The sequence below is a fragment of the Lepus europaeus genome, chromosome 6 (genome assembly GCF_033115175.1).
Source record: "Lepus europaeus isolate LE1 chromosome 6, mLepTim1.pri, whole genome shotgun sequence".
NCBI lineage: Eukaryota > Metazoa > Chordata > Mammalia > Lagomorpha > Leporidae > Lepus > Lepus europaeus.
The window spans coordinates 2,259,922-2,283,514 of NC_084832.1; the positions used below are offsets into that span (position 1 = coordinate 2,259,922).

The following is a 23,593-nucleotide window of genomic DNA, read 5'->3' on the forward strand; positions in this document are numbered from 1 at the left end:
TAGGACCATGTGACAGCCAGACCCCTCCCCATCTCCCCACCTTTCCACACCCAGGACTCTGTGACAGCCAGACCCCTCCCCATCTCCCCACCTTTCCACACCCAGGACCGTGTGACAGCCAGACCCCGCCCCACCTTTCAGTTTTTAGCAGCACTTCATCGACAACACTCAGACACTGCCCTCTGCCCAGTGGACTCGGCCAGCGTGACAGCCACGTGTGAGCGCACAGGGGACGCTCAGGCCCCTGCAGGCCGCAGCCAGTGGGCACGGCCAGCGTGACAGCCACGTGTGAGCGCACAGGGACGCTCGGGCCCCTGCAGGCCGTAACAGTGAGGCTCTCTATAGACTCAGCACAGGGCCACCCACCATTCCTGGTGCAAAGCGAGGAGAAGCCACCTGCGCCCCCCACCTCACTGCTGCCCCGCCGTGGCGGCCACTCCCACAAAGACTGGCCCCTGGGACTCCGTCCCCTGGCTCACGCCTGCCTCCCCGTGCACTGGCACCCGGCATAGGCGGAAGTGCACGTGGCGCTCTGACGTGCTATCTATCCTTCACAAGCGCTCCTAGGGCACTCCTCAGACACAGCAGCACGTGTCACACGGCGCTGGCAGAGGCAGGCACCCCCTTCCACCAGCTACACGCACGCAAACCCCGAACACTCGAGAACGGAAGCAGCCAAGCCTCTGGAACTTACCAGACTCCGATACTGGCCCTGGAACAACTTCGAAGTGCGGCTGTGTGAAGGCTGGGAGCCGAGGGAATCGAAAGACTTGATCCGATGAGACGAGGGCCGCGTGCACACGGAGTCACTTCCCAGTCCAATGTCTGGAAGAGTCATGGGGGGGGAGGGGGAGGCTGAGGAGGCCTGAAACTGCACCCCCACGCCCGCTAGCCTGGAGCCAGGGCAGCCCGAGGGCCACACCACGGACCACAGCAACGCCAGCCATTCCCTCAGTGCTCAGAGCGGAGCCCTTGACCGTGACACAAACACTCGCACTCCTGCCCGCCAGCTTGCTGGAAACCCTCCAGAGGTAGCTGTCTCTCGGTTCTCTCTCGTCTGTGGAATGTCTGGTGACTGCTTCCACCACACGCCCGTCCCCAGGGAAGGGGGAGAGCACTCAGCCGTGGAGACGCGGCAGCCGACACGGCCGCTCCCCCTCGGCCCGAGGCCACCGGACGCCCCGGCCGGGACTCTGCCCACCACCACCGCACCCTGGCAGAGGCTGAGCCCACCCTGCTGCCGAGTCAGGCGTGCAAAGCTGAGGTCTAAGGACACACCGTCACTTCCACCACGGGCTTCAAACCCAGAGCGCGAGGCTACTCAACAACTAGAAGAGTCAGAAACCCTCATCCTCCCAGGGCACTCACGCTCCAGAGCGCCAAGCTGATGCTGGCTTCCACACACGCCTTTGCCAGGAACACCCAGGCTCCCGCACGACATCAGGGCTCTGCAAGCCGCAGAGTCCCAGCCTCATCCCACCCCCGCCACTCACGTGACTGCCACAGCACCCGCGCAGGACCGCCGACAGGCCCGGCCCGGCCCCGAGCTTCTCCCGACTCTCGTCTTGACCCAACCCACAGCAATGACTAACTCCTCCACTCGCGGTTCACACGCCCAGAAAGCCCCCATGGTGACACTCAAAGCTGTGTCCCCAGAAGCCAAACTCCAGAGCATTCGACAGAAGCGGAGGGGCCAAATTCACCACCCTGTAGACTGATCTGTGCTACGCTTGTCCCGTGGGCCAGAGACCTCTCAATCATTTTATGTCATGCAAACCGTGGAGGCACAGACAAGTGGCTCGGCAGCCACAGTAAGACAGCCACGTGGCTGGGGAACACAGGTCTGCCACGGTCTCCGGCTGAATTTCCCTGCCGCTCCCCACCATGGACGTATGTGACTTTCTTCCTGGCGTCTGTTCAGGCTGAAGCGAGCATTCTGAAAATGCAGTGATAAAGAAGGTAGCTTGGCCGGCACCACGGCTCAACAGGCTAACCCTCCACCTAGCGGTGCCGGCACACCGGGTTCTAGTCCCGGTTGGGGCACCGGATTCTGTCCCGGTTGCCCCTCTTCCAGGCCGGCTCTCTGCTATGGCCCGGGAGGGCAGTGGAGGTTGGCTTGGGCCCTGCACCCCATGGGAGACCAGAAGCATCTGGCTCCTGCCTTTGGATCAGCGCAGAGCGCCAGCCACAGCGCGCTGGCCGCGGCGGCCATTGGAGGGTGAACCAACGGCAAAGGAAGACCTTTCTCTCTGTCTGTCTCTCACTGTCCACTCTGCCTGTCAAAAAAAAAAGTAGCTCACTGTCTAATTAATTACAACACACCACAAACATTTGTCTGCAAACATCAGTATCAAAGGGTGTGATGATTTTAACAACTGATATCCAGCTCTGTACTCTGGCCCTTCAAATACTCATCTCCTAGATATGTCCACCCAGTGTCGGGTGCCCTGCCCCCAGCCCCAGTGCCTCTCACCAGGCACTGACGAACAGCAGCAGGGTGTGCTGGCAGGGCTGAGGAAGCCAGTCTGTGTCGCTGACGGCAGTCCTGCCTCCCCCCGACACACCCCAACTGCAGGGCCGGACAAAAGTAGGCGAGAACTGAAGAGGTGCGTTCCAACGCAGACACTTCTCCTCCGCCCTAATGTGTGTCTTTCATCTGTCAAGGTCAGCAGGAAACGAACGCATCACTATGGCTTCTTCCTTCCATAGCCACGCAGCCCACGGGACAGCCGAGCCCGCCCGTGGGGAGTCCACGCAGAACAGGCCCTGTCCCCACTATGGTCTGAGGGCTCACCAGACGGGCTCCACCCACCCCACCCCCTTTAGAAACAGCTGGGCGCAGACCAGGCAAAGCGCCGTCTCTGCTGCCTCCAGCCCCGGCCCACCTCGGCAGACAGTGCACCTGCGCTCCCTCATCACGGCACAACTCAGAACCACACTGCTCCCTGGAGTGAGCATCAACACCGCAAACTCAGGAAAGCCAGAGAGAGGCGCCTCGAGCTCCACACCGCCACGTCATGTGAAGGGACCCTGGTCTCGTCACGCTCTCAGCTGACCTCTCCACATGCGGCATCCTCAGGGGACCTAAAGGCCAACACTCGGGCTGGCGCTGTGCCTCAGGGGGATAGGCCCTGCCTGCCACGCGGGCATCCCACATGGGTGCCAGTCGGAGTCCCGCCTGCTCCACTTAGGTTCCAGCTTCCTGCTACTGTGCCTGGGAAAGCAGCGGAAGATGGCCCAAGTGCTTGGGACCCCACCACCCATGTGGGAGACCCAGATGGCGTTCCAGGCTCCTGGCTTCAACCTGGTCCAGACCTGGCCATTGCAGCCATTCAGGGAGGGAACCAGCAAATAGAAGGTCTCTTTCTGTCTTTCTCTCTGTAAATTTGCCTTTTAAATAAATAAATAAATAAATAAATCTTTTTTTCAAAAAAGAACAATCTATTCTAATAAGGAAAAAAAAGATGAGAGCTAAAGAAACAACAAAAAAAGCAATCAGCAGAAGCATATGTACTTTAATTCAATCCTCATTCGCTTGCTAACAGAAACCAGTTTTCACCCTTGTCTTCCCGCCCCGCAAGTTCGATTAAAAGAAGCGTCTTACCTGCTGTCACTTTATTTAGAGTCACTAGGGAACTGAGGACCTTGTTAAAATTCTGCCCCTGATACAAATCATTTGCATCAAACGTCTGAAAGGAAAAATTAAACAGGCAAAATTAGTAGCGTCTTCTTCCGGGGGTGCAGGACAAACTCCACTCTCCCAACACAGGGGCGATGCAGCTGACAGGACCCCCAGATGGGAGCAGAGACAGGGAGAGCAGCAGGCTGGCCGCCGAGTCCTGGGGGACGCTGTCCGATCAGACCCTCACTAAGCACAGGTCCCACCCTGGGCCTCCCACGGCTTCCTACACCCCAGGGCCAGCCCGCCAGGCTTGTCACAGCCCGCGCTCCCTGGGCTAAGGCAGAGGCGGCAGAGCTTGGCACACTGCAGAGCACAGCAGGCTGGACGGGAGGTGACCCCAAAGCCAAGCGCCCCAAAAGGAAGACAGACCTTCGTGAGCACGGCGCGTCACACGAGACAATCGGGGACAGGCGGGAGACACGATCCCAGAGGAGGGCCAGGTGGGGACAAGGGACACACCCACCCCTGGACACCTGGCAAGGACCCCTTGGCTGTGACCCCGCCCCCCCAGGCCTGTCCAGAGACCTGGGACTCCATGAATAGCTCACAGGCACTTGGCTCCTCCCCGAGCTGGGAAGGCAGAGTATGAGCCAGCCCTGCAGGCCACAGCTGGAGCGTGTGGGCACACGAGGGTGCGGGCACACACCTGTTAAAACACACACTCATTCCGAACACCGTTACAGACAAGTCTGCATCCCCAACCATCGGCTCCCAACATAACTGTAGTGGTCCAGTCATCCACAACTATGTCCCAGACAACCACAAAACCCAGCGGGAGGCATTTAGAAGGTTTATCACATCGCATTGCCCTGCTTCTCCTCACTGACGCAGAAACGAACAAACGGCTCTCCCAGGTCTATGCACCGCCCCTGCCCTCCCCTCCCCAGCCAGGAACTCACTTCTCCTCCCCTTCCTGCGGGTTTTCCTGGCTAACTTACTCATCTCACTTCCTGGACAGCCTCCCTGCTCCTGCCTGGCTGCCCCAGAACACGGGCCATGGGGCTGCACGGTCCATCTGCACCCCAGGAGGCCACACCGCGCGTGACGCTCACAGTGAGACACCAGGAGAAGCAAGCCCAGGCCCAACAAACGCTGCCTTCTCACCCAAGCATCACCCCCAGTTACGGGCTCCTGCCCACAGTGTTTGAAATGCAAAGTCCAGCAGTCCCGAGGTATGCTGATATTTAACCACAAAACTGGACACTGCTCAGAGAGGCAAACAGGGTGGGCATCTGGCGGCACAGATAAGGTAGACACTTTGGGACACTCGCGTCGCACACCAGAGTGCCTGCTTCCTGTGATGCACACCGGAGGGCCCGGGACACCCATGGAGGAAAAACAGATGGAGCTTCCAGTCCCTGCTTCAGCCTGGCCCACCCCGACTGCCGCAGGCATTCTGGGAAATGAACCAGCGGCTGGGAGCTCTCAGTTTTTCTGCCTTTCAAATAAATAAAATAGCTTTTTTAAAAAAGAAGAAGAGGCCACTGGATCACCAGTGTCAAGACTGCACCAGCCACAGGCCCAGTGTAAGGCCCAGCCTCTAGGGCAGCTGTGAGCCCTCGCGGCCTGGGCGTGTGCCCTGACGCCATGTCTAACAGGACCGGACCCTTCCCGTAAACAGACAGGCCGTAGATCCCAACAGTGCCAGCCACTGGCCGAACCACCATCTAAGATGAAATTCCAACACAAATGAATATCCATTTTCATCTCAGTGACAAAAATGAGCTAAAAGTCACTATTAAAAAAAATAAAAAGTATTAACCTTAAGAGGCCGCAGCTTCCCCACACACAAAGTACAAAGGTTCCTCAACTATAAAGAAGGTGACCTGATTTTTTCAATTGTTACTTTAGGTCTTATTCCACAGCTTGCAGGACTTGAGCTACAGCGTTAGCCAATAAAGAAATATGAACATAAATTTCTACTAACCTTCATGGTGGCCAGGCGAGCGAGCCACAAAGCCCAGAGCAACAGGATGCTATGAACGGAGGTTTCCTGTTATTCCAGGGTACAGATCTCTCTCACTCGGAGACCAGGAAGCATCTGACCGGCTGCCGCTGCCCACCAATGGGCTTCAACATGACATCAGAACCTCAGTGAGCACACACATTTCTCAACAGGAAACAAAACAATGGGACGAGACAAGCGCTAGCCACGGAGGGGGCGGCACGCACCCTGAGCCCACGACGTGTCCTCACTGGAGCACTTCCCCAGAGAAGGGCAGCGCCTGTTCCCGAGACCAGACCCCTGCAGCTGCGGGAACGAGGGGCACCTCGCTGGAACTCGCACAGGAGGCTCCGTGTGCAGGTGAGGGCCTGAACTGCTGGAGGCAGGGGCCGGCCAGCTCTCAAGACAGGACAAATGTGTCTGACACCCCCAGGCACCCTGCAGGTGCCGCTCCACGGCCCCAGCCCCCAGCCCCTCCGAGCGCTGGCTGGCTCCCGGCCTATCAGGGCCCTCTGGGTGGAGGCCAGAAGCATGGCCGTCTCCCAGACCAACTAAATCAGACCTCTACGGGGGGCCCAGGAAGGGACCTCTGAAACGTCCACAGGTGGAGAGAGGGAGACAGCTGGCTCACCAAGACGGCCCTGACACCACCTGGCCAGGTGTGGGGGAGACACACGGGGAAGGGAGCACCAAACACCCAACATGTGTTAGAATCTACAGGGGAGGGGCCGGCGCTGTGGCACAGCGGGTTAACGCCCTGGCCTGAAGCACTGGCATCCCATTTGGCATCCCAGTTCTAGTCCCGGCTGCCCCTCTTCCGATCCAGCTCTCTGCTATGGCCTGGGAGAGCAGTAGAAGATGGCCCAAGTCCTTGGGCTGCTGCACCCACGAGGGAGACCCGGAAGAAGCTCCTGGCTCCTGGCTTCAGTTCAGCACAGCTCCGGCCGTTTCGGCCATTGCGGCCATTTGGGAGTGAACCAACAAACGGGAAGACCTTTCTGTCTCTACCTCTCTGTGTAACTCTTTCAAATAAATAAAATAAATCTTTAAAAAAAAAGAATCTATAGGGGAAACTATCTCACCCTTCCTCTCAACGGGCCACACGGTAAACCAATGTCCTCAACACTAAACTATTCTACCAGCTTTGCACGGAAAACCGCAAATCCATTTCTCACGTTGTACTTTCAACAGCAATGCTTCATCGTGAAATACAGAAAGCGCCAAACCATGGAGAAACCAGGACAGCAGAGAGTACGCAAGGCAGACACAGAAATACTTTCTAGAAGTCTCCACGGTGGCCGAGCAGGCAAAGGGCCGCATGGGGAGGAGGCCGCCTGCTCACACAGCCTCCCACGGCACACTGCGCACGTCACCCTCACGGTGGGCAGGGCACCAGACAGGAAGCCGCACCTGGCGAACGCCTCACGCTCCCGAGTCAGTCTGAATCCTGTTGACCACCAGCTGCAATGGGTCGTCCTGGGCCCCGTGCCTCGGGTCCGTCACCTCCAGAGGACATCGGGCACTCGGGGGATCTGCACAGAGTGACTGACTTCAGATGAGGAACCATCACTCCAGCTACCCGGTTCAGCACTCCTAGGCTGGCATGTCAAAAATGGACTTATCTTTGGAAAGAGGCACTTAAGGATTTAGGAGTGGAATGTCATGACAAACCTAACCTAAGTGTTAAAATACGTAAGCATATTCAGAAAGCAAAATGAGGTGGTTTCTAAAAAGTTTATTCATTTATTTGAGAGACAGAGAGATCTCCCTTTCCCTGGCTCAATCCCCCAAATGCCTTCACCAGCCAGGGCTGGGCCAGGCTGAGGCTAGGAGCCAGGCCCTCAATTCAAGCCCCTGCCACGGGCAGCAGGGACCCAACTACTTGTGCCTGTGCCACCAGCTGCTGTCCCCCAGGAAGCAGACTAGCAGCAAAGCAGAATGGGAGGGCGGGGTGGGCCCCGGCACGCAGACTGGGGTGCAGGCTCCTGACTTGCGTTGGGAGGCTAGGTCAGTGCCTCCCCGTAGCTGGGCTGTGGGGGCGGGTCCTGGTCTTCCAGCCTGGCAAAGGACAGCGCTGTGACGCACAGTGGGAAGTGGGGAGGGTCTCAGACACGGCGGGAGCAGAGGAGGCCCCGGGGCCCTCACTCTCCAACGACAAGACGGCTCCCGCACTGGGCAGCTCCCTCCGCCACCATCCAGTGCTCAGAACACAGACACCGGGACACAGGTGCCCAGGGGAGCTGGCCAGGGTCACTCACGGGAGGCTGTCTCTCAGTCCAGTGCTACCTCCTCAGCCCAGATGGCTCTCTGCCCTGCCAGGCTAGAGCGGAACACACATCCCCACACACACGCACACAAGCCTGCTCCTGCACACTGGCCCTGTCAACACGGCCACCCAGGCTGCACACCTGGGCATTCCTGGCTGACCTCACCCTTCGGCCACACTCAACACCTGAGACCCCCCAGGGCCAGACGCCCACTCGGAGGAGGGAGAGCCGCAGGGCTGGGAAGCTGTGCAGGGACCCGCTCTGCCCTCCACCCTCCCATGGCCCGTGCCTCTATTTGACCAGCACCCGGCCGCACACAGTCAGAGCAGACACCATGACACAGGGTGGGTGGGCTGCATCCCAAAGTCGCCGGGCCAGCTGTCCCTCCGCTGTCTCCAGCCTCCAGGTCCACAGGGACTGCTCCTCTGCACACCACACTGACCCCTAACCCCACAGAAGACGCTGCCCGTCCCACACCCCCACAGGTGCCAAAGACTGCCCTGTGGCCCAGACTCAACCCCCAGCCTCGACCCAGTGCTGGTCTGCAGGCAGCCTGGGGTGGCACATTCCTCACCCTGTGGTGACACTGCAGTAGCCAAATCTAGAGTCGAGTTTGGCTTCTGAACTAACACCTGACACAGGGCGCTCTCCTCTGCAGGAGGAAGACGGGGTGAGGGTCACCAGCGCCCACCCGGCAGAGGAAGCCATGCGACAGCAGAGGTTTACATGCCCGATGCTTCCAAGCAGGAGAACTTGGGGCCAGACAGAAGACGACCGTCGGCGCAGAAATGCCCACGATGGTTTCAGGAAGGCGTCAGCCCAAGAACTGCTGTGGAGCAGAGCCCGGCAGCTGATGTGCAGGGCACGACATCACCTCCACTTCCTCCCTGCCCCAGGCCCGCTGCGGGCAGGCCTGGCCACATGACCTGCTCCGGCCAATGAGAGGTGAGCAGAAGTGACAGACACCGGCTGCTCGCTCGCGGACTCTCAGCAGAGAGAGAAGCTTTTGGTTGTTCCAAGTCCCCCGCCCTGACTTTTCTTCCCTGAACTGAGAGTAGCAGGGCCCACAGGGAACTAACTGCTCTACCATCCCGGGTCCTGGAGGAGACAGCCCCGGGCACAGACGGCCTGATGTGCGGTAGCGCGCGGGCAAAGCCAAGCCACGGGGTCCTCGGGCTTGGAGACGGCGGGAACACGGCACCAGGCAGCAAGCGGCAGCACGGGGTCCACGCCCACGTGTTCCCGCAGAGGGGACACACCTCCAAGAACGACAGCAAGGCCCTCCAGGGAAGCAGGGAGGCCTCAGCGCCAGAAGGCAGAGCTGACGCCTCCGAGCTGGCTCGGGCAGAAGCAGAATTCCCCACTGCTCGCGAGGAGGAAGACGGTCCTCACGGGCACGTTCCGCCCCACGCCGCTCCAGCTCCCCTCCTCCCAGGGCTATGCACGGGGACCACGGAACTGCTGCTGCTTGTTACGTTCAGAATCCCCGACAAGAAAACCACACGAGTGCCTTCCCGTCGGCCTGAAGGAGCACGCCTTTTAGGGCAGACGCCCCACGCTCTCAGGGGACAGGCGGCAATGCCGGCAAGGCAGGGGTGCCACTGACAGGTGCTGCGGCTCTGCCTGCAGCCTCGGCACCTGGAGGGGTCACCCGCTCTACACCTCCGGCTTTGCACACCGGCGTTTGCTGTCCCAGCCCAAGGAGCCACTCCGCTGGGACAATGCGGCTGAGGGTCTCTCCTGCCGAGGCCGCCAGCTCAGCGGGAGCGGCGGGCACCTGGCAGCCTGGCGGCCACGCACTGGACTAAGGAAGTGCCGACAAGAAGGCTCAGCTCACGGCCGCTGGCAGGAGCCTTGGCGCCTCGTGTCCTCTGGCACCCGCGGCCGTGCCGAGAGCACAGGCAGGACGGAAGCAGTGCCTGCTGTCTCAGCAGTGGCACCGCGGCCTCCCCGTCACGCACACCACACACCATGTGCAGGCACATCACCAGGACAGCCCGGCTCCGGGGAAGGAGGGCAAGCATCCCCCTGCAGAGAAAATGGAAAATAAGGACACAACTTTAAACAGCAGAGGGAGCCTGCACAGGAGTTAAGTTGTATGGGTCATCTCATCTCTTACCAGGGGCCGGCGTATGGCGCAGTGGGCAAAGCCGCCACTGCAGCACCAGCATCCCACATGGGCGCCAGTTTGAGTCCCCGCTGCTCCACTTCCCATCCAGCTCCCAGCTAAGCTGCCTAGGAAAGCAGTGGAAGACGGCCCGAAGTACTTGGGTCCCTGCACCCACATGGGAGACTCAGAAGAAGCTCCTGGCTTCGGACTGGGGACTAAACCAGCAGATGGAACACCCTCCCCCGCTGCCCTGACCTGCCTCTCTCCTTCTCCCTCTCTCTCTCTCTCTCTAACTCTGCTTTTCAAATAAATAATCTTTAAAAGAAAAACCAAAGATGAGCTACCACCCCTCATCAATGGCTATCTACACCCCTACAGCCACCCACAGCGCAACACCACCGCCACGCCTCTCAGTGGACAGACAGGGTAACACAGACACCACAGTGTGACCACTGCCACCTCTCTCAGTGGACAGACAGGGTAACACAGACACCACAGTGTGACCACTGCCACCTCGCTCAGTGGACAGACAGGGTAACAGCCTCCCACAGTGTGACCACTGCCACCTCTCTCAGTGGACAGACAGGGTAACACAGACACCCACAGTGTGACCACTGCCACCTCTCTCAGTGGACAGACAGGGTAACAGCCTCCCACAGTGTGGCCACTGCCACCTCTCTCAGTGGACAGACAGGGTATCACGGACACCCACAGTGTGACCACTGCCACCTCTCTCAGTGGACAGACAGGGTATCACAGCCTCCCACAGTGTGACCACTGCCACCTCTCTCAGTGGACAGACAGGGTAACAGCCTCCCACAGTGTGGCCACTGCCACCTCTCTCAGTGGACAGACAGGGTATCACGGACACCCACAGTGTGACCACTGCCACCTCTCTCAGTGGACAGACAGGGTAACAGCCTCCCACAGTGTGACCACTGCCACCTCTCTCAGTGGACAGACAGGGTATCACAGACACCCACAGTGTGACCACTGCCACCTCTCTCAGTGGACAGACAGGATAACACAGCCTCCCACAGTGTGACCACTGCCACCTCTCTCAGTGGACAGACAGGGTATCACAGACACCCACAGTGTGACCACTGCCACCTCTCTCAGTGGACAGACAGGGTAACACAGACACCCACAGTGTGACCACTGCCACCTCTCTCAGTGGACAGACAGGGTATCACAGACACCACAGTGTGACCACTGCCACCTCTCTCAGTGGACAGACAGGGTAACACAGCCTCCCACAGTGTGGCCACTGCCACCTCTCTCAGTGGACAGACAGGGTAACACAGACACCCACAGTGTGACCACTGCCACCTCTCTCAGTGGACAGACAGGGTAACACAGACACCACAGTGTGACCACTGCCACCTCTCTCAGTGGACAGACAGGGTATCACAGACACCACAGTGTGACCACTGCCACCTCTCCCAGTGGACAGACAGGGTATCACAGCCTCCCACAGTGTGACCACTGCCACCTCTCTCAGTGGACAGACAGGGTATCACGGACACCCACAGTGTGACCACTGCCACCTCTCAGTGGACAGACAGTGTATCACGGACACCCACAGTGTGACCACTGCCACCTCTCTCAGTGGACAGACAGGGTATCACAGACACCACAGTGTGACCACTGCCACCTCTCTCAGTGGACAGACAGGGTATCACAGACACCACAGTGTGACCACTGCCACCTCTCTCAGTGGACAGACAGGGTAACACAGACACCACAGTGTGACCACTGCCACCTCTCTCAGTGGACAGACAGGGTATCACAGCCACCCACAGTGTGACCACTGCCACCTCTCCCAGTGGACAGGGTATCACAGACACCCACAGTGTGACCACTGCCACCTCTCTCAGTGGACAGACAGGGTAACACAGACACCCACAGTGTGACCACTGCCACCTCTCTCAGTGGACAGACAGGGTATCACGGACACCACAGTGTGACCACTGCCACCTCTCTCAGTGGACAGACAGGGTAACACAGACACCACAGTGTGACCACTGCCACCTCTCTCAGTGGACAGACAGGGTATCACGGACACCCACAGTGTGACCACTGCCACCTCTCTCAGTGGACAGACAGGGTAACACAGCCTCCCACAGTGTGACCACTGCCACCTCTCTCAGTGGACAGACAGGGTATCACAGACACCACAGTGTGACCACTGCCACCTCTCTCAGTGGACAGACAGGGTATCACAGACACCACAGTGTGACCACTGCCACCTCTCTCTGTGGACAGACAGGGTATCACGGACACCCACAGTGTGACCACTGCCACCTCTCCCAGTGGACAGACAGGGTAACACAGCCTCCCACAGTGTGACCACTGCCACCTCTCTCAGTGGACAGACAGGGTATCACGGACACCCACAGTGTGACCACTGCCACCTCTCTCAGTGGACAGACAGGGTATCACGGACACCACAGTGTGACCACTGCCACCTCTCTCAGTGGACAGACAGGGTATCACAGACACCACAGTGTGACCACTGCCACCTCTCTCAGTGGACAGACAGGGTATCACAGACACCACAGTGTGACCACTGCCACCTCTCTCTGTGGACAGACAGGGTATCACGGACACCCACAGTGTGACCACTGCCACCTCTCTCAGTGGACAGACAGGGTATCACGGACACCCACAGTGTGACCACTGCCACCTCAGCCTCCCACAGTGTGACCACCGCCACGCCTCTCAGTGGACAGACAGGGTAACACAGCCTCCCACAGTGTGACCACTGCCACCTCTCTCAGTGGACAGACAGGGTAACACAGCCTCCCACAGTGTGACCACTGCCACCTCTCTCAGTGGACAGACAGGGTATCACAGACACCACAGTGTGACCACTGCCACCTCTCTCAGTGGACAGACAGGGTATCACAGACACCACAGTGTGACCACTGCCACCTCTCCCAGTGGACAGACAGGGTAACACAGCCTCCCACAGTGTGACCACTGCCACCTCTCTCAGTGGACAGACAGGGTATCACAGCCTCCCACAGTGTGACCACTGCCACCTCTCTCAGTGGACAGACAGGGTAACACAGACACCACAGTGTGACCACTGCCACCTCTCTCAGTGGACAGACAGGGTATCACAGACACCACAGTGTGACCACTGCCACCTCTCTCAGTGGACAGACAGGGTAACACAGACACCCACAGTGTGACCACTGCCACCTCTCTCAGTGGACAGACAGGGTATCACGGACACCCACAGTGTGACCACTGCCACCTCTCTCAGTGGACAGACAGGGTATCACAGACACCACAGTGTGACCACTGCCACCTCTCCCAGTGGACAGACAGGGTATGACAGACACCACAGTGTGACCACTGCCACCTCTCTCTGTGGACAGACAGGGTATCACGGACACCCACAGTGTGACCACTGCCACCTCTCTCAGTGGACAGACAGGGTATCACAGACACCCACAGTGTGACCACTGCCACCTCAGCCTCCCACAGTGTGACCACTGCCACCTCTCCCAGTGGACAGACAGGGTATCACGGACACCCACAGTGTGACCACTGCCACCTCTCTCAGTGGACAGACAGGGTATCACAGCCTCCCACAGTGTGACCACTGCCACCTCTCCCAGTGGACAGACAGGGTATCACGGACACCCACAGTGTGACACCACATGACAAAGAGGCAGGCTCCTCAAAGAAACAGGAGAAAATCTGAGTGAGATTTCAAAGCTAACCTACCCTCAGCCCTAATCTGCCTCGCCCTGGCTTCCAAGTTCACTGTAGTATGGAAGATCGGGAACACCCGCCATCTGGTGGAGGACAAGCAACCTTCGCTCTCTATGTCATCTGCATCTTCAATCTGTTAAAATCTCCCCATGGTAAGCGAATGGACCTGACTCACACATGCTTTAAAAACACAGACAGACACTCAGTTCACGTGGCTCCCGAGTAACTGGCAAGAGCCCCAACCAGAGAGCTAGGAAGCAGCTTCAGCACTGGTCTCTCAGACAGCACAGCCACCAGCAGCCTGGGCCCCGTCACACCTCCTGTCCCCTCCGAATCCCTGGCGCCATCCACCAGGTGAGCCAAGTGCACACCAGAGAGACAGAGCAGGGCAGGGACACAGCACGGTGGCGACCAGCAAACAGGGACATGTGAGCACAAAGGTTCAGCCAGCCCCAGGGAGCCGACAGGGCTGCAGCAACGGAAGTGAACATGCTAGCACGCGGGGTCCACACGCCCAGTCACCCCTACTTACTGCAGCGATTTCAGCACCTCCCCAGCCCTCAGCAAGCTGACCATGTGATCCCAGCTGGCCCTGAACCTCCTGGCCACACTGACAGAGAAGCCAAAGCCAGATGGGTCACACGGACAATGACACCTCTAGCCACGCCCAGGAAGACCAGAGCAGAGAATGGGAGGAAAAGTCCCCCCTCGCCACCGCCCCCCAGTCCCACCTGGACAGTCAGAGGGAGGCCCACAGCCCAGCGGGAGACAGACGTGGTAACACGCCACAAGCCCGCCCAGCTCCCCACAGACAAGCTATTTTTCACTCAAGAAACTGTTACTTTCGACACAGTTCTGGAGTGTGGTTTGCAGAGTTCAAAAATAGAGTTCTGTGCCATCACTTTGTCAAATGGATCTGTGCGTTCAGAACGCGAGCCAGCGAGGAGTGAATGCTAAGAGGGCCTGCTTCAATTTCATGCAGACGGTCCCTATCGCTAGGGGCATGTGAAAAACAGACTCCCGCAGGGAACCTTCCCCTCCTTGGCTTCCCTGCTTAATGCCGCCCGCTCCTACACTCCAGAGAAATTCAAGTTTGATGACGGATTCCATCCATGACAGCACTTTCACCCAACGTGGCCCCAAACAACTTATTTCAGTATAAAATGGGAACCAGACATCACTCAAGTCTGTGGAGCTCTCTGCACACTGGGACAGGACGCTCATCGCTGAGAAGAAACAACCTCTAGTTAGGAGGCTCCTAGGAGGAGCGGGGAGAGGACCGGCATGGGTGCCAGCCGTGCCCTCTGCCATCTTCAGCACCCTGCGCAAGGGACAGGCAGGGAGGCCACGGCAGCACAGGCAGGGGAACAGGCGGAAGGCAGACGATGTGCTGAGCCCCCGGTGCCACACCCACACGCGCACAGCTCCCGCCCTGCAGAAACTAGGCCCGCGTGCCAATTTTATCTCAGGCAGGGAAACGCCTCCAGGAGGCACAACACAGAGGTGACAAAGAACCAGATCCGAGCCAGACGCCACACACCAGCCAGGGGAGGAGAGCACGCAGAGGAGGCCAGGGGACGGTCGAGTCTCCCAGGGGCACAGGGCACCCGCAGTCCAGCCAGGGGACGGTGGACTCTCCCAGGGGCACAGGGCACCCACAGTCCAGCCAGGGGACGGTGGACTCTCCCAGGGGCACGGGGCACCCACACAGTCCAGCCAGGGGACGGTGGACTCTCCCAGGGGCACGGGGCACCCACACAGTCCAGCCAGGGGACGGTGGACTCTCCCAGGGGCACGGGGCACCCACGCAGTCCAGCCAGGGGACGGTGGACTCTCCCAGGGGCACGGGGCACCCACACAGTCCAGCCAGGGGACGGTGGACTCTCCCAGGGGCACGGGGCACCCACGCAGTCCAGCCAGGGGACGGTGGAGTCTCCCAGGGGTACGGGGCACCCACGCAGTCCAGCCAGGGGACGGTGGACTCTCCCAGGGGCACGGGGCACCCACACAGTCCAGCCAGGGGACGGTGGACTCTCCCAGGGGCACGGGGCACCCACACAGTCCAGCCAGGGGCCGGTGGACTCTCCCAGGGGCACGGGGCACCCACACAGTCCAGCCAGGGGCCGGTGGACTCTCCCAGGGGCACGGGGCACCCACGCAGTCCGTATCCAGTCCCGCAATGACCATCTTCATGTGCTAGCCATACTGGCAAAGGAACAGTGTGCCTGTCCACATGGCAGGGCCTGGACACAGTGCCTGCTCGGCCTGGCGACAGGAGGTCAGAGCACTTACAGCCGAGTTCTGTTTCCCTGAAAACCCAGAGCAGGCATACCAAGTGCTTCGCAGCTGAGCATCAGCTAAACCTGACTGGAGTCCCGAGTCCTCGCTTCCTGCTGACCACATCCTGGGCTGCAGCAGCTGACGATGGCTCAAGAGAGACCCTGCCAGTCACAATCCTGGGCTCCTGGCTTCTGCCTGGCCAAGTCCTGGGGAATGGCCTTCCGAATGGAAGATCTGTCCATATCCCTCTCCCCTTCAAATAAAATGGGAAATAGATAAATAAATGAAAACTTAAGGGGCAGCACTGTGGCGCAGCAGGTAAAGCTACCACCTGCAATGCTGGCATCTCATATCCGTGCCAGTTCATGTCCCAGCCACTTCACTTCCTATCCAGTTCTCTGCTATTGGTCTGGGAAAAGCAACGGGAGAATGGCCCGGGTGCTTGTGTTCCTGCTACCCACATGGGAGACCCAAATGGGGGTCTTGGTTCTGGCTCTGGCTCGGTCAGAAACCTGGCCATTGCAGCTACTTGGGAGGTAAACTGACAAGTGGAGAACCACCCCACCCGTGTGTGTGTGTGTGTGTGTGTCCTCTTTCTCTGTAACTTTCAAATTAATTAATTTAAAAAAAAAACAACTCAGAGCAAGTAGCTGCAAAGCCAAAGCTTGGAGCGAATGTTCCGAGGGTGAGCAGTACACACACCCCCACCCCTCCCAAGGGGCCACTGGAATGCTAGGAATAGCTGAAAATAGGGCTTGGAAACTCCAGAGGCCAGGAAGTGGATGGAACGTGAGCGACCCAACAGAATTCAGAGCAGTCCCACAGAGAGGCCGGAGGAGCCCACGGAGTCACCCAGCACCAGGAACAGACAGCGGCACCTCGGGGACCACACCCCGGTCACCCTGAAGCCGACACCTGCACAGGAGATGAAGCCCACGTGCCGCTGAGAAGCCGCCGACAGGCAACCCTACTCCCACGTGACCTCCCCTGAGAGCCTGCACCCGCCTCACGGGCAGCTGGGAGCGTGTCCCTCCACTCTCCGATCGTCCTCGGGCCAAGCGCCACCCACCCACATGTAGTCACGACAGCTGTAACGCCGGTCAGCCAGCGTGAGCCACAACCAGGAATGACCAAGGCCGTGACGGGCAGAGGAGGAAAGCCCGAAGCCGGACTTGGTTCCCTGAGACAGGCAGGCACGTCCCCACCGTTCCAGCTGAGCGCAGCCAGTCCGGTGCTCAGACCCCGAGCAGAGGCAGAGTGGCCCACGAGCCCAGGAAACGACAGGGCAGTGTAGTCTCTAGGTTTTGTTAATTTCAAAAACAACCCAGAAGGGCAAGTGGGGAGACAAGAGAAGCCCCCAGATCTGCCCCCTCCAGCCAAAGGACCAGCAAAGAGTGACCCTTCAAGACAGAGAGCTTCCACGATTACCCCTCCCCAAACCAACACCAGGAAACCAACTCTCCCCCTCCCCCACACCCCTCCCCCACCAACACCAGGACACACACGCTCCCCCACGCCTAGCAGAGTCACACGTCTTTCCTTTCACCCAGGAGGATGGCAGAAGGAGATAAATGAAAACACACAGCTTCCGTCTCTTATTAAATCCTATACAGTAGCTGTGGAAAAATTAACTATCCAGCGGCCTTCGTTCTACCCCGCAGGACTGTATCTGAGAGAATTCTTCACTTAAAAGCAGAACGTCTGGGCACGTGTCTAGAGGCTGGCCCCTGCTGCAGGCCTGGGACACCTCCGAGATGGCAGCAGGATGCTTCTCCAAGTTCCCGTGTTCTCTACCACCCAGAGTCCCTGTGGGCGGGTCAGAGCCTAACCCCTGCCACCAGAGTCCCTGTGGGCGGGTCAGAGCCTAACCCCTGCCACCAGAGTCCCTGTGGGCGGTCAGAGCCTAACCCCTGCCACCAGAGTCCCTGTGGGTGGTCAGAGCCTAACCCCTGCCACCAGAGTCCCTGTGGGTGGTCAGAGCCTAACCCCTGCCACCAGAGTCCTGTGGGCAGTCAGAGCCTAACCCCTGCCACCAGAGTCCCTGTGGGTGGTCAGAGCCTAACCCCTGCCACCAGAGTCCCTGTGGGCGGTCAGAGCCTAACCCCTGCCACCAGAGTCCCTGTGGGCGGTCAGAGCCTAACCCCTGCCACCAGAGTCCTGTGGGCGGTCAGAGCCTAACCCCTGCCACCAGAGTCCTGTGGGCAGTCAGAGCCTAACCCCTGCCACCAGAGTCCCTGTGGGCGGTCAGAGCCTAGCAGCCACTAGGCCTCTTTCCGCCACCTTGGAAGGAAAGTTAGGGAGCTCAGCTCTCACCAGCAAATGTCTTGGTAACGGCCGAGAGCGAGCCAGCTCTCCCCTGTGGTGGCTCCGCGGCCGAGTCCCCAGCGGCTGGGGACGGAAGCCCTCACACCGCAGCCGGGTCTCTGTCCTTGTAGCCATGGCAGCCTTCCACCTGCCCGCCAGCCGCTGCCGGCCGCCTCCTAAGACCACGCGTGTTTCCTACACACACCAGGCTCACCTGACCAGCAGTTAGGTCCTGGATGGACTGGCAATTTAGAGTCCGCGGTCATCCCCATGGAGTGCAGCCCCTCAGCTCAAAGCACAATCCCGTTGTAAATCCATCTGGAGGGACCAGCACTGTGGCTCAGCAGGTTAAGGCCCTGGCCCAAAGTACCGGCATCCCATATGGGCACCAGTTTCCACTTCCCATCCAGCTCTCTGCAATGGCCTGGGATAGCAGTGGAGGATGGCCCAACTCCTTGGGCCCCTGCACCGAGAGACCACCCAGAGGGGTCGCACAGTTTCTGTCCAGCTCTTACATATACAGGCAAACACACAGGCACCCACGGGCATGAGGCACCCACGGGTTACCCACGGGCAACTGCACCATGAGGCCCACACGGTCAGTGAAGTATGACAGAACTGGGAGTATGAGCACGCTGGGAGAGAGCGCAGGGAGAGAGCGCAGGGAGAGAGTGCAGGGGGAGAGTGCAGGGAGAGAGCGCAGGGAGAGAGCGCAGGGGGAGAGTGCGCAGGGAGAGAGCGCAGGGAGAGCGCGAGCGCGTGCAGGGGGAGAGTGCAGGGAGAGAGCGCAGGGGAGAGTGCGCAGGGAGAGAGCGCAGGGAGAGTGCGAGCGCATGCAGGGGGAGAGCGCAGGGAGAGAGTGCAGGGGGAGAGCAGGTGCAGAGGGAGAGCGCGCAGGGGGAGAGCGCAGGGAGAGAGTGCAGGGGGAGAGCGCGCAGGGAGAGAGCGGGTGCAGGGGGGGAGCACAGGGAGAGAGCGGGTGCAAGGGGAGAGCGCAGGGAGAACACGTGTGCAGGGAGAGAGCGCACAGGGAGAGAGCGTACAGGGAGAGAGCACAGAAGGAGAGAGTGTGTGCAGGGAGAGTACGTACAGGGAGAGAGTGCGCAGGGAGAGAGCGTGTGCAGGGAGAGAGCGCAGGGAGAGAACACGCAGGGAGAGAGCGTGTGCAGGGAGAGAGCACGCAGGGAGAGCGCATGTGCAGAGAGAGAGCGCAGGGAGAGAGCGCAGGGAGAGCACATGTGCAGGGAGAGAGCACAGGGAGAGAGCACGCAGGGGGAGTGTGCACCGGGCTGCACACGGCAGCCGCCCTGGCTGGCAGTCTCCCCTTTCTGAAATAACAGACATGCACTAAGGGGAGAACTGACCATGAGGGTCCACCCCTGCCAGCCTCCCTCTAAGGAGAAAGATAAAACTATCCACACATCACCCACAGGCCCCGCCGTCCTCACAGGCCCACATCACCCCGGCAGGAGCTCAGGGCTGCCGCGCTCAACTCCTGCTGCCGGCCTCCAGGGAGAAGGCGGAGGAGGGCGACTGCTTGCCTCTCTTCTTGGCTGCACGCTTCTTCCCTCTTCCACAGGCTGGGGGAGTCACGTGGGCCCTCTCCCATCTGCCTCTCTGCTCCTAGCCAAAGCCTGATTTAAAGGGCCAGGCTGGCCTAGTGCAGGCTGTGCAGCCCAACCCGCAAGGCTGCTAGAAGGGCGGGGGAGCGCCCCAGGAGCCAAAATATCAGTGGGCCAGGAACTAGCACCACTGAAGCCCATCACAGGAAGCATCCCACACAGACTGATACGAATCTGCACAGAGCTTCACCTTCTGAATAAAAAAGTTAGCTTTATTTTATTTGAAAGGCAGAGTTACAAAAAGAGCCAGAGACAGAAAAAAACAAAGAGAGATTTTCCTTCTGCTGTTTTACTCCCCAAATGGTCAAAGCCAGGAGCCAGGAACTTCTTCTGGGTCTCCCATGTGGGTGCAGGGGCTCAAGGACTTGGGCCATCTTCCACCACTTTCCCAGGCCACGACAGAGAGCTGGATCGGAAGTGGAGCAGCCAGAATATGAATCCAGCACCCATATGGGATACTGGCACCACAGGCGGCAACTTAACCCGCTATGCCACAACACGGGCCCCAAGGAAGTCACCGTGTAAAACAAATGAGGTCACATCTGGGACTCTGTCCTGGGCTGTTTCCCAGGGCGCGAAGGAAATCCTGGGGTTGCAAAGTGCTTTAGGGCAAGTGTCCATCAGGAAAAAGCAGGAGAGGACCCAGGGTTTTCTTGACTTGTTTTTAAATGGAAAGATAAAAGTGGTGACTGATAATCAAAGAAATGCTTCACCAGATGCACAAAGGGCGGAAACAGGACACGGGGCGGGCTCCGAGGTCCATGGGGAGGACACTGAGTGGCCACGCAATCTCTAAGGGCTGAGGAACAGGGACCAAGCCGTAAAGACAGGTGCCAGGTGGACAGATACAGAGGCGGCAGCAGGGCTCACTGCAGCCCACCCTCTCCACTCAGGAGCCTCCCGGGGCCTCCACCTCTACCTAACCCCCACCCAGGGGCTTCCCGGGGCCTCCACCTCCACCTAACCCCCTCCCGGGGCCTCCACCTCCACCTCCACCTAACCCCCCACCCGGGGGCCTCCCGGGGCCTCCACCTCCACCTAACCCCCACCCGGGGGCCTCCCGGGGCCTCCACCTCCACCTAACCCCCACCCGGGGGCCTCCCGGGGTCTCCACCTCCACCTAACCCCCCACCCGGGGGCCTCCCGGGGCCTCCACCTCCACCTAACCCCCACCCGGGGGCCTCTCGGGGTCTCCACTTCCACCTCCACCTAACCCCCACTCAGGGGCCTCCCGGGGTCTCCACCTCCACCTAACCCCCACCCGGGGGCCTTTCGGGGTCTCCACTTCCACCTAACCCCCACCCGGGGGCCTCCCGGGGTCTCCACCTCCACCTAACCCCCACCCGGGGTCTCCACCTCCACCTAACCCCCACCCGGGGGCCTCCCGGGATCTCCACCTCCACCTAACCCCCCACTCAGGGGCCTCCCGGGGTCTCCACCTCCACCTAACCCCCACCCGGGGTCTCCACCTCCACCTAACCCCCACTTGGGGGCCTCCCGGGGTCTCCACCTCCACCTAACCCCCCACCCGGGGGGCCTCCCGGGGTCTCCACCTCCACCTAACCCCCACCCGGGGGCCTCCCGGGATCTCCACCTCCACCTAACCCCCACCCGGGGGCCTCCCGGGGTCTCCACCTCCACCTAACCCCCACCCGGGGGCCTCCCGGGGTCTCCACCTCCACCTAACCCCCCACCCGGGGGCCTCCCGGGGCCTCCACCTCCACCTAACCCCCCACCCGGGGGCCTCCCGGGGTCTCCACCTCCACCTAACCCCCACCCGGGGGCCTCCCGGGGCCTCCACCTCCACCTAACCCCCACCCGGGGGCCTCCGGGGGCCTCCACCTCCACCTAACCCCTACCCGGGGGCCTCCCGGGGCCTCCACCTCCACCTAACCCCCACCCGGGGGCCTCCCGGGGTCTCCACCTCCACCTAACCCCACCCCACTCGGGGGGCCTCCCGGGGTCTCCACCTCACAGCTGGCAAGGTTTAAGGTTCCCACACCTGGGACACTCACTGTGCCACACAGCTGTAAGATGAGCCGGTAATGAACACCATTCAGGGACTGAGCCCGCAGGACAAGCCCAGAACCAAAGTCCAAGAGCACAGGTGAGAAACCCAAGGGGAGCCTTGAGGGTCCCCGCCCACCCTGGCCACCCAGACGTGACCCCTACCTGACAGGGGCCAGGAAAGTGACAGGTGGAGGCTGGTGGGATGCTGGGCCCAGGAGCCTCGTGGGCCATCTCACAGGAGGCAGCAGGAGCAGAGAACGAGGCCCAGCAGGTGCAGTCAGCGCACAGGAGCCCAGATCAACAACCCAAAGACCAAAGGACGACAGGGTTCTCAAGAACAGGAAGTGCTCCCTCACAGCAGAGTATCACGGGTGGCTCAATCTCCCTCAGCAACAAGTCAGAGACAGAGAGAGAGAGCACCCTCCCATCCACTGGTTCACTCCCCAGATGCCCACAATGGCCAGCTAGGAGCTCAACCCAGGTCTCCCACACGGGTGTCAGGGTCCCTGCCACTTGTGCCACCAGCACTGGGGTGGTGACGTGGTCTCTACACTCGCTCAAAAGCAGCCGAGCACAAGCTGCCTTAAAGCTGACCCCTAGAGCCCAGGCCAAACTGCTGGGATCCCGGGAAAGAATCCCGGAGTGACCCTCCCAGGCTCCACACTCGGCGGGCCCCTGCCCCCGCCGTGCGGGCTGAGCCTACAGCACAGGTGCACAGGAGGTCCATCCCCCAAAACAAGACGGAGGCTCTGCACCTGCCAGGCGCCCTGGCCTCTCCCCGACCCCCGACCCCTGACCCCCGACCCTGCTTTCCTACAGCGGAACGACCCTGCTTTCCTACAGCGGAACGCCTTCACAAGGCCAGCACGTTAGGAAAGGTCCATGCCCCAGAAGCCAAGCGCTGTGCCCCGCCCCACCAAGCCCTGTGCCCCGCCCCACCCATGGGGACAGGCCATCTGCTCCCTCCCAGCACCTCCCACCCTGCAGACACGCTGGGCAGTACCTGGCACGGTCTGTGTGCTCAGACCGGCTCTGAGAGAAGAAGCAGCGTGTGTGCAGCACTACCAACACCAGAAGCAGGATTGCGCGGGCACTGGGGGGGGGGGGGGGGTCAGAGAGCACGCCCGCACCCCCCACAGGGCCTGGGTTCAGCTCCCAGCTCCGCCTCCTAGCTCCAGCTGCCAGTTCATGCAGACCCCGGGAGGGAGGAGCCGTGGGTTCCTGCTACTCCTATGGGAGACCTGGACGGAGTTTCCAGTCCCAGCTGGGGTGGGTATTTAGGGAATGAACCTGCATTTGGGACTCACTCACCTAATCTCTTTCTTACAACAGTAATACTTTTTTAAACTGGAAGAAAATACACCAGTACATCAGCAGAAACAACTCAGGAGCCGGAGACGCAGAATTCTGCCACATTCAGATGCTCAACTTACAATGGGGGGGTCACAACAGCTGGAAATCCACCTTGTACCAGGACCTCCTGACCCCACCAGCCTGGCACACAGCACACTGCGGGGCTCTGCTGCCACCCGGCATCAGCACACAGCCCTTCCTGCAGACGGCCAGCCTGGGGAAGGCCAGCACAAACCCCGAGGCACAGCTCCCAGGGCACAGCTCCTCCCACACACGGCCAGCCGGGGGGGGGGG

The 23,593-nt window shown here is 60.2% G+C and overlaps 1 protein-coding gene across 1 annotated transcript in view; it reads right to left on the reverse strand.

Moving 5' to 3' along the window:
- Nucleotides 1-23,593, reverse strand: part of ARHGEF7 (Rho guanine nucleotide exchange factor 7) — a 178,896-nt gene that overhangs the window by 94,645 nt on the left and 60,658 nt on the right. Inside the window, exons 3-4 of the mRNA XM_062193930.1 lie at nt 3,605-3,689; nt 695-825 (exon numbers count right to left, since the gene is read on the reverse strand). Of these exons, the coding sequence (XP_062049914.1) occupies nt 695-825; nt 3,605-3,689 (216 nt within the window). The remainder of the gene's footprint in view (nt 1-694; nt 826-3,604; nt 3,690-23,593) is intronic.